Below are 12,883 nucleotides of genomic sequence, written 5' to 3'. Positions count from 1 at the left end.
TTAAATAAAAATTTGACTAATTCTTTAAATATATATATAATAGACTAAAAACGATATAAATACTTCTAACGAAATTTCTATTTAAAACTTTTAAATTATAAATTTAATTGATTTCTATAGCCTGTCAAACTTAGACAATTTATATGATGGAAAAGTATTTATTTAATATTTTTTTGGCATTTAAGAAAACTTAAATAAATAATTTTTATTATGACGTGAAAATTTTAATTATAAAATTCTATAATATAATCCAAAATTAATAAATTTTATTGCATACTAAAAATTTGAAAATACATAAATTAAAATTATTTCTTGTTGCATCAAAAATATATATTTTTCTAATGTAAATGTTTAAATATTTTTTATATTAAGAAAGGGTATTTTGGTTGAAATAAAAGTCTAAAAATCAAACTTAACGGTTTGTATATATGGAAATACAATCTCAAATATATAATGAAGGTTTGTGTAGCACATATTTTTGTTTTCAAGAGGGGTTTATATACATTTTTAAAAAATAGAAGAGATTTTTAAATTTTACGTAAAATAAATGGATGGTTAGAGTTTTTACTTAAAAAGAAATGAAAAAGTGACAAAAAAAAGAAGTTAAGAATTATTAAATTCCAAATCAAATTCGGTAACAACACTTTATTTGATGTTGACAATACTGAATTTGCAAATGATAAGAAATTTTTGTTGACATTTCTTATTTGATATTTACAAATTTTCAGCTTATTTTCTTGTTATTTAAAAAAATCCTTGTTTCTTTAAAAAAAAAACAAAAGCTATATGAAAAATATTCTCATTCCTAAATATAATTAATTAACGTTAGACACACTGAACATATAAGTGGGTCTCTTGAAGGAGCAAAACTCACTTATATAATTTAATTTCTGCAACTCAAATGAAAGAGGACAAAATTGAGTCTTGCATTTAACAGCGAAATAAAACTCGCAATTAATTTTTGTAGTATTTAGATAGAAAAGTATTTTGATCGAAAGATTCTTATACTTATCACTATATGATATAAAATATCTGATAACAAGAAAATAAAAAATAACAATCATTTATTATTTATTAACTTAGTTGTTCATGTATTTAATTTTAAATAATTTAGTTATTTAAAAAAATTATGTGATTTTGAAAAATTATGCATCTCGCATAAGATCAGTCATTACTATTTCACGTAAAATTTGAATTTTAGTTCAATTCACAGCTTTCAATTGATATCATGTTTGTCTTTCTTTCTCTTTTTTTTTTTTTGATGAATTGTTTGCCTTTCTTTTTAATTCAATGCTCTGCTTCGATTTTTTGGTATTTCGAAATTATTTAAAATATTTAGCATTTCAGAAGATTCCATGATGAATGTACTAAAAACTTAGGAAAAAATAAATTAACTGAGAAGTTAAAATCTATCTTTAACGAGTAACATGTTATTATTTGATCAAAATAAATAATCATCTCTTAAAATTCTAGAAATACAATTTGATTAAGCTCGAACTTAGATAATTTGAGGTCTGTAATGCTGTGTATCATAGCTATTTTAGCGGCCCAAAACCTCTCAGCATGAGAAGGGGGACAGCAAATTTATCTACTTATTTAGTCATCATCCACTAATCAGAATTCAGAAATAACTCGCGCACTTGTCATCTTTATCCCTGATAGGAAGAGGGGAACAAATTTATCTATCTAATTGATTGACAGTTAATGATTATCCAACATGTGATTTACTGTTTTCGGTTTCAATTTTAACATCATTATAACTAAAATGAACCGATGGGACGCGGCTATCCAAGACTCAAATTCGTTATGCCCCCAAGGATCAAGCTGCTCCAATTATTTCAATACTCAATTAGCTGCTTCAATTTTCCGATGTGACCGTAGAATTGAGATGAATCACAAGCTCAGCCAAAATAGGCCTGAAGGCTTTAGCAAACATTTAAAACTAAAATGTCACAAGAAAACTCCTTGCGAGCATAAAAGGAAAGAGTAATACGCTAACACTACTCCCTGCTTTGGTTAATTAGCATCAAGGAAACTGAACTACTTGGTATTGCATTTGCATACACATGTAATTAAACGATCAAGCCTAATTCCGAAAGCAAGAAAGCTTAGCAGTTAGCAGTTAGCAGTAGAGCAACTAAAAGGAGCGCCTCCATCTTGGTCCGTCATGGCGTCAATTTGGTCTCCATCTTTCATATTCAGCTAGCCATTCCAGTATGAGTTGTCAAGTCAGCGTATTACAGCTTGATATTTTGAACACAGCTCAAAACAAAAGATAATGATGAATCAATGAAGGTCAGAACCAAAGCAAAAATGGTTTCCAAAGGCTCAACCTTCCTACAATTCTCACTCTAACCAGCGTCTGCCTTAAACCCAGACAGAAACATTTCTAATGTATTCCATATATACTTCCAGAAGATGTGACCAGACAGAAAGCGTAATAAATGCAGAAAACAAGACTTACAAGATGTGGTGTTTGTTTGCCCTTAATGCGCTTCCCATGATACAAGAACCGCATGAATCTGTAGCTGACTTGCTTTCGCTCACAGAAAGCGTGCAGAAGCTTGATCAGCTTGTTGTCACGCTTCATCTTGAAAGCAAGCGTCTGGCCGTCCTACAGACAAATGAAGAGCAAAATAATGAAAGAAAAGGAGAGAACTTGCACCAGAGTGTGCGACGCTACATGCATGCGCAAGCCAACGATTTCGAAGTTTCTTTTCACCTCATTTATATTTGCTGCCTCATTTACATTCCGCGTCAGATTTTTTAATTTAAACGAATAACAAAGCAGCAACGAGTTCAAAAGAGAAAGGAGGGGGAAGAAAAAGAGAATGAGACCTGAGTGGCGATTCTCAGGATTATGGTTGGCTTTTCATCCCCCGTGTCCGCATCCATGGCTCGTTAGCTAGTCCCAGTTCTCACTTCTCACTTCTCAGAAACAGAAAAGCACCGGTACAAAGAGGGAGAGAGGAGAAAGCAGAAGAGTGAGAAAGTAAATATTGTGTTTTGTCACGGTCAATATTGTCATTTCAGATGGTCGTGGTGGTTTACCCCGCAGGGACGGCGCTGCAGTTTCGGCGTCCTCGCTGAGCAACTCCCTGCTCCGTCACATGGGGCCTTGATTTGACTGGCCCTCCGTACTGTAGAAGTCACTATCTTGCCTGCTTTGTTTATGAGAGCGTTTGAGATGTTAAAAAGCAATTTAAATAAAATGAGTTGATATAAATTTTGATCATCTCAATTTTTTTATTTTAATTTTAGTTTTTAAAATTTAAAATTATAAGTTTTGATTTCTTGTTTTTTTAATTAAAATATTAGTTTTTATAATTTGGTAAAAATCTAAATTATTTTACCTCTTAAAAGATAGAAACTTATAATATAAAATTTAAGAGACTAAAATTAAAATAAAAATAAATTTGAGGGATCAAAAATTAAATTAACTCTTAAAAAAATTATTTTTATATAAATTGAAATAAAATTCTTTTCATAAACTTATTTTGAATATCGTGAAATTATTTTTAAAGTCACAATTTTGTTTTCACCTGATCACTTTCTATATTTAATATAAGATTTACTAAATCACTTAATTATATTTTTTAAAAATTATTTATATACGTCATTAATTTATATATCAATTTATAAGTGAAATAAATGAGTTTAAATAAAAATGATAAATCTTTAATAACTTTTTAAATTTTTTAAAATTAATTAATTAATTTTTATATTGAAAATTCAAAGTGTTAAGAATTTTTGTCCAAAAGCTTTTTCATTACCGCGTCTAAGATACAAAGAAGGACCGTCTACGTTAGTTGTTATTCCTGCATAACAGGATTGGTTTCCAGGGAAAACGCGGAATGAATAAAATGCGGTAAAAATGCGTCTTAGCCATTTATTTGCAATTACCTTCATTTAATTGTGAGCAGCAAATTACCCTCACCCGGAATCTCGGTCTTCGCCGACAAAATAGCAATTCTAGTCAAACTCATGCCAATAGTGGCCCAAGCTAGAAAAGCTTGAAACTCATTTTAATTAACCTGTAATCAAGCTCATTGAGACTTTATGTGGTATGCAAACTAAGCCAGGAAATTTTTTTTAAAAGATGACATTAACCTCAATAAAATTAACTCGTAGCAGGCACATTCTATCAACTCCCCTTGTGATCCATACATGAAATAATTTGAAAAAAAAAGGATGAAAAATTAAGAAATTGAACCATTAAAAACACAGGACATTATTCAATGATATCACGACGACAATGAAGTGACAGTGACAAAGAATTGAAGAACAAGAACCAAGGTTGGGACATATTCAAGATCTAGGCGTCGCCGGTGAGGTAGCATTCGGGAGGGAGGCCTTGAGGGAAACGTTTAAAGTCAGTGCAATAATTGTAAATCATGTAATTAGTCTGAACCCACTGCATTTGGCCTTGGCCTGCATAATCAAGTTGTTGCTGCCACAGCCAAGTGTTGACGTCCACGTCATTGTTGCAATTAGAATTCCCAGAGAGCCAAACACACCCACTGGCTCTGAATCCCTTGTAGGACGCAATGAAGGGTGCTTGGCTCCAATCAGTCTTCACAAGTCCCCCTCTTGTTGCCCAATCATCAGCATTCCACAGGCTAGAGTGCACTCTCATCGCTTGGCTTTTTGGGTATGGGATCCCATTTGACTCCAAGTTCTTGAACTCTCTGATCGGAATTCCATCCACCAAAAACCTATGAAATGCCGCAATTTATTTGTATTTAGCTATGACCAGTCAAACCCTTGTTATATAAGCCATATAATAATTAATAACTAGAACAAGAAAATGTAACTTACAGAATGACTTGAGGATTCCAAAGGATGGTGTAGTTGTGAAAATCGGCGGTGGGATCAAACCAAAGATAGAACTGTTGTTCTTTGTTTCCTTGTCCTTGGCAGAAGACGTTAGTATGAAGTATGTATGGATCGCCACTTAGGTTCCCCAAGAATTCAAAGTCTATCTCGTCATGCAATTGCCCTTGGGATGACAACTGCATTTAAAAACACAGAAGAACTCAGTCTAAATGATGTTGTTAAAAGACTTGGAAATAATATGGCTAACAAAAAAATGATATACAAAGAATGAAGTGACGGTGCCGGCGGAATTTCCAGGCACAAGCTTGATCTGCATATCGATTCTGGCAAAAAGGTACTCGTTAATGGACTCAAAGCCTGAGCCAGAGGCGTTATCGAGGGAAAGGGTAAGAAGGTCTCCATTTTGAAGCACTTGAGGACGTTCACCTCCCCACGTCACGTAAAAGTTTTGGTAGAAGGAATCAGCAGAGACAGATAAGAACAACAAACTGCAAATAAGCAGCAGAGAAGCTAATGATGGAGCAATACTCATCCTACAACTCTGATCTTGCGGGTTTTGGTTAATCTGACGATCACTTTCAAAACTGGAGGCCACAGTTAGATGGCTAACATTAGAGATATGTAACTATTTATGGGAGCCAAAGCTAAGGAACGTGTGTGCATGGAAAAGCCAGGAGAAAGTAAGAACAGGGTTCTTAGTCAGAGCCAGTTGGGTGAAGAATATAATAATTATGTGAGCTGGGAAAGTTGGCTCTTTGGACGCGATAGTGCGCTTCCATGACCTAAAACAATGACGAGTGATGAGCGGACTATATATCAAAGAGTTTATACAAATTGAAAGAATATGAATTCGAGCAAAAAGGAAAAAAAAATTACAAACAAGTCAAAGGAAATCGTGGCTGTCTTCTTACAAAGACATGGAATTTCTAGACAGATTCAAATGACAAATAATATGCGCGTTGAGCTGTTGACATTTGGATCTAAGCAGTCACATATCGTTGTGGTGAGCGCCAAACAGCCAAGAAAAAATATTTTAGAACGTATCTAACGGGAAACACGCATAAAGTATATTAGCCAGGCGGACTATGATATCATTTTTATTAATTTTAAAAAAATATAATTACGATAACCGTTTTTTAATCTAAACCTTTATTTACCTTTTCTCCGCACGATTAACATTACATCTTAAGTTTATTGACAAATAAAGGTGGCAATTCATCAGTATCAGGAAAATATCCACGTACAAAACGTTCTATTTGGACCCATGACAGTCCAAAAAGACCTTCCTTAACCCCACCAGAAATCCTTTGAATCTAAGTAATGATCTTATAGAAGGTATTCTTGAAACTAAGAATCTGTCACGGAGTAATGGCCATCATCAATACCTGACAATCTCAGGATGCTACTTTATTTTTAATTTCGGAGGAGAATGACACAACTATGAATGATAGATCTTCCTAAACGAACAAAATTCAGGACAGCGGAGGAAAAGGAGAACAAAACAGAGCAATAAAGAATTCCCAAGGCCGAAAGATACGAGAAAGCCCCACACGAAATCCCGGTTGTAGCGTTACATCGAAACAAGAAAAGACCCCTAAACATAAGTATTCTGTTCTAGCCATGCATCTCAATCAACTGTCTAATCACTCGGGATGCTAAAATATACAATAGAAAAGGTCCTGCCATAGCATGCGGCTGCGAGAACCGGCGAAACAGCATTATTCAAAAAATTCCTAAGGCATTAGGCATCATCATCAAGAAGGGGGCAAGTTTCAAGATCATATTAGCTTTCTGCAAAATTGAAACGGAAAGAACTAAAATTAAAGAACCAGAAACAGCGAACGAATGACTTCCATTAATCATCACTGGGTTGCAGAATTAAGCATGTTACTACATGTTTTTATGAAATATTAGAAAAATGGCTTCGAAAGCCAGGTGCAAAGAGGGTAACAGACGGCTTTAATTGCTTAAGAATCAAAAACAATAACCTATAATTCTAAGAATACAGACAGCCGTGAGGAGTGAAGAAATCCCTACTCCTCGTCTTTGCATCTTCTCTTTGACTTTCCTCCAGGGGACTGGCCAGAGGATGCTGAGGAGATACCAGAGCTATGACCACGAGAGAGCTCAGGTGCGCGGTCTTCAGATCCAGCTGTACGTCTTCTTTTTGAAGTATTTGATGGTTCACCAACTTCAGATACAGAGCTTCTAGGTCTGCTACCTTGAGTTGAGGCTGCACGTCCAGACCGTGAACTTTGCAGCTTACCGCTGTGCATAGGAAAATATTGGGAAGACGTTGTCATCATGGTTCCAGAAGAATTTCGTCTGGGGTTGTTTGAATTGACCTTTTCAAGTTCTTCAGGATCAGGGTAATGGACAACAGAAACCCGCCGGCATACCTTTCCAGCTGTGAACAAAAACATTATTTGCTTTTTTAGTGTAAGTTCTTGTCAAGATGAAAGTGTGGAGCATAAAACAAACTAAATATTTACTAGCAGTATAAACACGAGAGATTAAGAATCCAGTGCTCTACCCATAACAGAAGAAAATAACAATAAACAGAATCCAGTCAATTTCATGCCTCTCGAATTGATTAATTGCTAAATAAACTAGAGCTTCTGTACATATTAGATTTCAGCACAAATCTCATATTACAGAAGAACATGGAGAGAGAAAAATAAAAACATGTCCGGCCACAGCCCACACGTTTCTAAAAATACGGGTTTTCCCAAAGACCCAAACATAATCATACCAGCGTCTGTTCAAATATTATTTACATACAAGAATAACCACACAATGGTATTAATCGATGCTGGCCATTTCTAAATATCATCATTATATCAGATACATGCAAAATGTAAAGAGCCATGCTATTTACACAAAGCAATGATAGGTGATGATAATAATAATACGGTTCATCTTGGGCTTCATGCAGATGCATGGGGCCTGCTCTAGTTGTAAATACCAGCACAGCAACAATATAATTAATTGGTAGTCTCTAAGATATTAGAACGATATTGTTTCATAGCACAACTGTCAAAAAATTCTACAGTGGACATAAACAATTAAATGACTCATACTGCTTAATTGACATCAGATTCACTTCACCTTGGATATCATCCATCAATTCTCAATATTATTCTTTTTAATGAATAATATTGAGAAAAGACACATATAAATTAGAGGTTAAAAGAGAGAATAAATGAAAGAAGAACACTCAGTTGCATACCAATTTTTGGCTCTTCAGCAGGAGAGGAAATAAACACTACTTCGTCAGCCTCTTGAGTATCAAAGCTGATAAAATCGTACACTTTCCCTACCAAACAACAAAACATAAAAGAACACATCAATAATAAAGCAATCAATTCCAGTTGCAGATATGAAGACTTGTGCAATTTGCAAATCTGGAGATAAATAAAGCAGTTGTGAGGAAGAAGGTTGGATATTGATTAGAGCTACTATTGGTGACAAATTTACCAGATGAACCCTCAAAGCTTGACAGTTGGCCATCACCATGAAGCTTGAGAGACAATTCCTGCCCTTCAATGTCAGTTAATAAATCCTGGTCAAAGTGAGACCAAGGTAAAAGTAAGAAAACTAAATGCAAATATTACTTTCGCAGGGCAACTGAGAATAGATGGAGTTAAATGACAAAAACATGAAACTTCTGTTTTGCTGGTTGGCTAGAGATGAAATGTTAGGACAAAATATGGAAAAGCCAGGATCATTTGATTGATGATACAGAGACCCTAGGAAGAGGCTGCAAATCATGCCAAACTTCTAATTAAATTAGTTGACAAACCTTTTCATACCTAAGACTTTTATTTATACCATATCACATAAGCACCAAGGGACTAAGGAAGTGCTTGCAGGTATGACAGTAGATAGTTGATGGAACCCCAAAGCAAGTTACTCGAATATAAAAAGAACAAAAGGATGACACAACGTAGAGGAAAGAAGAATCTTACTTTACCGGAAGGCAACTGAATGAGCCAGAGCTCCCTGGAGTCCGTCAAGTTAAGATCAATAAGTGGGCCATTGGTATCTTCTTCAAATTCTGGGGGAGGCCTGTAACCTTCCATACCCTCTACATCCATTGCCCAATCTACTTTCAAATCATTCAATTATCAAACTGAGAGAAAGCAGAAAACGAAAAGCTGAGGAAGAAAAGAAAACAAAGAACAGATATTTAGCTATCAGTGATTACCAAACAATTCCAAGTTAAAACTCAGGTTGGTTTCTGCCAGCAGTGGCAGAAAATAAGAAAGAAATTGGTTCTCACAAAAAACAGCAACCAATCCCTTTGCAAATTGTGGAATCATTCATCAATTCAAAAATCATAATCTCGTCATAGGCATATAAAAACAGATAAAAGACTTGAGCAGATAAATATGAAAAAAATGCACGTAGGGATGGGATAAAACAATCAGTAAGCAGACAAACAAATAAGAAAAGAAAGGATAATACGAAGCGGGGACGCGACGAAGAAGAAAAGGCTCTTACCGTGATTATGATGACGGCGACAATGGCAGCGATGCAGGGCGAGCGACTAGACGGAGGGAGCGAGGCGTGGTCTGTCCCCGGACGAGGAGGCTATCTATTTATTTATTTATTTTCTTTTAAAAAATGAGATTTTGATTGATAGGGTTTTAATTGGGGCAAATTCGTCAACTTCGCAAGAATGAAGAAAAAGAAAATTTCACGGATTAATCATCTAAAACATTTTAATTTATCGTTATAACATAAATTTAGTTTTTTTTTTTTTGACCGGAATAACATAAATTTAGTTGAGCATTTACCATTCAGCAAATTTTCAAGTAGCACCCGATCAAATAAGCTTTCTCCTCTTTCCAGATTTCCCCGCCGTCCCTCCCTGTCCTATGCAGCTTGACGCCTCGTCCCTTGCTGCTGCTATCGCCGCCGCCGTAATCACCACTGCTGCTGGTAACAGCACTTTCTTCTCATCGCATCCCTTTTCATGTTATTTTTTTTTCCTCTTCGTGAATTCCTCGTCAGCTTCATCTGTGCCCTTCGTGCGTCTTTTCCCATGTTTTTTAAGGGAAGTATGAAGCAGGGGCAAAATTCGTACAGTAGCCTCAGTTGTACACTATGCCTCCCCTCCTCTATCTATCTATCTATCCCTCTCTCTCACTGAATCTATAGTTATATAAATATATCAACAAAATATATCGGTCTAAAACTAGAAATGAAGTACTTAGATTCATCTTATTAAAAAAAATGTGAAACTTAATATCATATAAGCTAACTTATCTTTTTACTAAATTTTCTGATAACATTCATGTGAAGGTATAAAGAATTATAGAAATAGGTTGATTGCATGAATATAAATTTTTTGTTATTTAATTTATACATAACGTTATGTAAGATGAGTTTAATTATGTTAGGCATAGCCACACATGTAATGGGACGGGCCCGTTGCATCCGTCCTGAAATGAATGACTGAATAATTGGCTAAGGGACCAGTGTGCTCTTTTCAAAAAAGAAAGAAAGAGGGGATGATATGTTGGTATCATCAGGAAGGGTACGCTGGCACAATGGACGCAGGTGGCAGAATGCATCCTTGCGCAGTGATCATCACTTGATACCATACCCTGAACTGAGCTGCTATATCATATTTAGGTTTTTAATACTTTCTTTGGAGCCTTTGTTGATAGAAAATCAAACCTTCTATTTTTGCTGTATTATACAATAAAATATTTGTGGGTGAACTTGAGGTCTAATTGCGAATAAGTTTCTTCCTTAGGGACATATTTTTAATTGGGAGCAAACATGAGGATGAAATGGGATTAAGTTTCTGAATGAACCGGAACTCTTCTTTCTTTCTTTCTTTCTTTCTTTTTTGGGGGGGGGGGTGTGAGGGAGGTATTCTGAGTGAGAAGAAACAGCCTTAGAATGCTGGTGTTTTTAGATGATGTTCTAAACGACAACAAGTCAAACTTCGTTGTAACGCTCGGTGGTGACTTGGCTCGATCTTTGTCCCTGTTTTGTTTATTAGATGGTTTGTGATCAGATCAGTCATTTCATAGTGATCAGACTTTTGGATTATTTCTGTTCTTATAAGCATTAAACCATGCTTCAGCAACAACTAGATATTTTTAGTTTCATTGATTTCTCGTTTGGTGCAGAGGATTGGCTATTTGATGAACGGAGAATATTATTTGACTAATATTGCTTTCTCTCTTGGTCGCAGTTTGGAGATAGGTTATGATGGTTAATGCTACTAAAGGAGTTTTTATATCCTGGTAACTCCTTCTTCCTACCCATGCACTTTGTACTTTTCTGAATTCCTGTTTTTTTGTTGTGCTGTATGGGATAGTTGGTTTTGGTCGTCGAAGCTTTAAATCACGCAATAACTAAACTACAAGTATGGCTTGCATGTGATCTTTGACTCTACTTCAACCCTTGAAGTCTCAACTGCGCAAGGGCTATCATCCCCGTCTAATCTTTTGTGGAGATGAAGTTGATATCTTCTTATGGGAAAGCAGTTGATTAGTATAATTATGTGATGTTATAAGTACTGCTTTCATGAGGCAGCAAGCCCCAAAACATCACTTCTTTGCCCTGAGGCAGGTTGGCTACATCACTGCATGACTAAATATCACTACAGTGATATGACTTGATTGGAAATTAGTAACAAAGCACAGAATTTTGATTGATTTATATAGACCCATTGAAACATAAAATAATTCTCAATTTAAAATAGCAACAGAATCTGAAAAATGAACAAACATTAGTGTTGCTTGGGGAGAAAATACTGTTGGCCTACTTGTCATAAGTGGAGACGGAATTTTACAATGTTGACTGTCTCCTTTGGCCTTGGGTCAGCCAAGAAGAAAAGAGCAGGGAGTGTTTTGGCTTAAATAAAGACGGGGGATAGCTTGAAAAAATGAGGCAAAACCACATTTCTCATGTCAAACCCTGAGCCAATGCGTATAGAAGTGTTTTCTATAAAAGAAATGGGAAGGTGCATTGCCTTACAACATAAGGCAGTATATTTTTCCGCACACCAAACATTGCCTTAGCCCTTAGTTGATGCTTTCTGTCCAATCACAAGCACCAGAGGCCAAATTTCCTGCTTCGATATGTTTTTACACATGGCATTAATGTGATTGGGATCATCTAAATCACTCTTTTAATTTTCCATACCCACTGGCTGGAGCCTGGAAGTGAGTTTAAATGGGGAAACTGCGCCATTTTGCTGAAACGACCCCCTTGCTGCATCAGCTTCCTTTGACAACGCAACAACCCCCACCCTCCCCAAAAGAAAAAAATGACACAACTACCTCAGAAGTTCGTGGTTTACACGTTTGCATAGCACTACAGTGAATTTTATCATTGTTCTAGACCAGATTTCTGCTTGTATGCTGAAAAGATTGATGTTTTCTTGTGCAGTGACATACCTATGGCACAATATATCATCAATATGAATGCCTCACTGCCTGCGTCTGAGAAGTTCATTATCCATATCTTGGATGGTACTCACATTTTTGTTCAACCCCATGTCGAGAGTATGATACGAAGCCAAATTGCCAAGTTCAGAGAGGATAATACATACGTCAAGCCTAACTGATTATCGACATCTTCCCTGTTCGTCAAATAAAATCTCCCACCGGCTGCAGAGAATTTGTACTTAATCGTTCTATCTTGATGGTTGCTCGGTTTTGTACCATTCTCTTATCATGTCCTCTTGCAATGAAAAATGATATAGCTGTTGTCTAACTAGTTTAATGAGAGACCTGCAAGTTTATTTTTGAGAAGTATGTACGTATTTATTATTTATTATTAGAAATTATATATATTGTGGTTTTATTGAAAAATTTTAATCAACACTAAAAGGATGAAAAATTATATAACACGTGTATCAATAGCGCGCATATAGAAACCATGGGTTTAGAAAAGTTAGACTTGAAACTTGATTTCACATTCCCTGAATCTTGATGTCTTTGTTTAAAAGGAAGATTCGGTGGATAAGCTGCCACATGTTGAAAGGATTGTGAGTTATTGTGAGTTTTATTATATTCTAAGT

General features: G+C 35.5%; 4 protein-coding genes across 8 annotated transcripts; 1 reads left to right on the top strand and 3 right to left on the bottom strand.

Moving 5' to 3' along the window:
* Positions 1-2,075: 2,075 nt before the first annotated feature.
* LOC114718446 (small ubiquitin-related modifier 1-like) lies at positions 2,076-2,921 on the bottom strand. Its single transcript, XM_028903756.1, has 3 exons — positions 2,839-2,921; positions 2,465-2,614; positions 2,076-2,202 (listed from the first exon to the last, which is right to left on the bottom strand). Exons 1-3 carry the CDS (start codon positions 2,893-2,895, stop codon positions 2,116-2,118), a joined length of 294 nt encoding a protein of 97 aa, XP_028759589.1. The 5' UTR covers positions 2,896-2,921; the 3' UTR covers positions 2,076-2,115.
* Positions 2,922-4,288: 1,367 nt separating this feature from the next.
* On the bottom strand, positions 4,289-5,433 carry LOC114718450 (probable xyloglucan endotransglucosylase/hydrolase protein 23). The gene is made up of 3 exons (XM_028903762.1): positions 5,099-5,433; positions 4,819-5,012; positions 4,289-4,715 (listed from the first exon to the last, which is right to left on the bottom strand). Exons 1-3 carry the CDS (start codon positions 5,366-5,368, stop codon positions 4,316-4,318), a joined length of 864 nt encoding a protein of 287 aa, XP_028759595.1. The 5' UTR covers positions 5,369-5,433; the 3' UTR covers positions 4,289-4,315.
* A 1,236-nt stretch (positions 5,434-6,669) lies between these two features.
* Positions 6,670-9,493, bottom strand: LOC114718451 (mediator-associated protein 2). Of its 5 annotated transcripts, none has more exons than XM_028903765.1 (5): positions 9,340-9,493; positions 8,805-8,941; positions 8,314-8,398; positions 8,066-8,152; positions 6,670-7,243 (listed from the first exon to the last, which is right to left on the bottom strand). In XM_028903765.1, exons 2-5 carry the CDS (start codon positions 8,931-8,933, stop codon positions 6,870-6,872), a joined length of 675 nt encoding a protein of 224 aa, XP_028759598.1. In that variant the 5' UTR covers positions 8,934-8,941; positions 9,340-9,493; the 3' UTR covers positions 6,670-6,869. The 5 variants fall into 5 exon arrangements, with proteins under 5 accessions (XP_028759598.1, XP_028759599.1, XP_028759600.1 ...); XM_028903766.1 differs by having other exon boundaries at positions 8,805-8,968; positions 9,340-9,477; XM_028903767.1 differs by having other exon boundaries at positions 8,805-8,936; positions 9,340-9,476.
* Positions 9,494-9,640: 147 nt separating this feature from the next.
* On the top strand, positions 9,641-12,614 carry LOC114718457 (general transcription and DNA repair factor IIH subunit TFB5). The gene is made up of 3 exons (XM_028903776.1): positions 9,641-9,780; positions 11,048-11,099; positions 12,250-12,614. Exons 2-3 carry the CDS (start codon positions 11,062-11,064, stop codon positions 12,425-12,427), a joined length of 216 nt encoding a protein of 71 aa, XP_028759609.1. The 5' UTR covers positions 9,641-9,780; positions 11,048-11,061; the 3' UTR covers positions 12,428-12,614.
* Positions 12,615-12,883: the final 269 nt, after the last annotated feature.

This window comes from Neltuma alba, unplaced genomic scaffold (genome assembly GCF_004799145.2).
Source record: "Neltuma alba isolate B1F8T4 unplaced genomic scaffold, ASM479914v2 tig00011850_pilon, whole genome shotgun sequence".
Lineage (NCBI taxonomy): Eukaryota > Viridiplantae > Streptophyta > Magnoliopsida > Fabales > Fabaceae > Neltuma > Neltuma alba.
Note: the sequence above shows the minus strand (reverse complement) of the source record. Positions and strands in the feature narration are given on the sequence as shown.

What these genes read in the sequence shown, in the direction of transcription:
- LOC114718457 (XM_028903776.1), top strand. Translation starts at nt 11,062, where the DNA reads ATGATGGTTAATGCTACTAAAGGAGTTTTTATATCCTG. An exon ending in AAAGGAGTTTTTATATCCTG is followed by an intron (nt 11,100 to 12,249) that starts GTAACTCCTTCT and finishes TTTCTTGTGCAG; the next exon opens with TGACATACCTATGGCACAAT.
- LOC114718451 (XM_028903763.1), bottom strand. Translation starts at nt 9,158, where the DNA reads ATGATTCCACAATTTGCAAAGGGATTGGTTGCTGTTTTTTGTGAGAAC. An exon ending in TTCAGTTGCCTTCCGGTAAA is followed by an intron (nt 8,399 to 8,804) that starts GTAAGATTCTTC and finishes CACTTTGACCAG; the next exon opens with GATTTATTAACTGACATTGA. An exon ending in AAGCTTTGAGGGTTCATCTG is followed by an intron (nt 8,153 to 8,313) that starts GTAAATTTGTCA and finishes GTTGTTTGGTAG; the next exon opens with GGAAAGTGTACGATTTTATC.
- LOC114718450 (XM_028903762.1), bottom strand. Translation starts at nt 5,368, where the DNA reads ATGAGTATTGCTCCATCATTAGCTTCTCTGCTGCTTATTTGCAGTTTG. An exon ending in GCACCGTCACTTCATTCTTT is followed by an intron (nt 5,013 to 5,098) that starts GTATATCATTTT and finishes TTTTAAATGCAG; the next exon opens with TTGTCATCCCAAGGGCAATT. An exon ending in TGGAATCCTCAAGTCATTCT is followed by an intron (nt 4,716 to 4,818) that starts GTAAGTTACATT and finishes GGCATTTCATAG; the next exon opens with GTTTTTGGTGGATGGAATTC.
- LOC114718446 (XM_028903756.1), bottom strand. Translation starts at nt 2,895, where the DNA reads ATGGATGCGGACACGGGGGATGAAAAGCCAACCATAATCCTGAGAATC. An exon ending in TCCTGAGAATCGCCACTCAG is followed by an intron (nt 2,615 to 2,838) that starts GTCTCATTCTCT and finishes ATTTGTCTGTAG; the next exon opens with GACGGCCAGACGCTTGCTTT. An exon ending in GCAAACAAACACCACATCTT is followed by an intron (nt 2,203 to 2,464) that starts GTAAGTCTTGTT and finishes TGGAATGGCTAG; the next exon opens with CTGAATATGAAAGATGGAGA.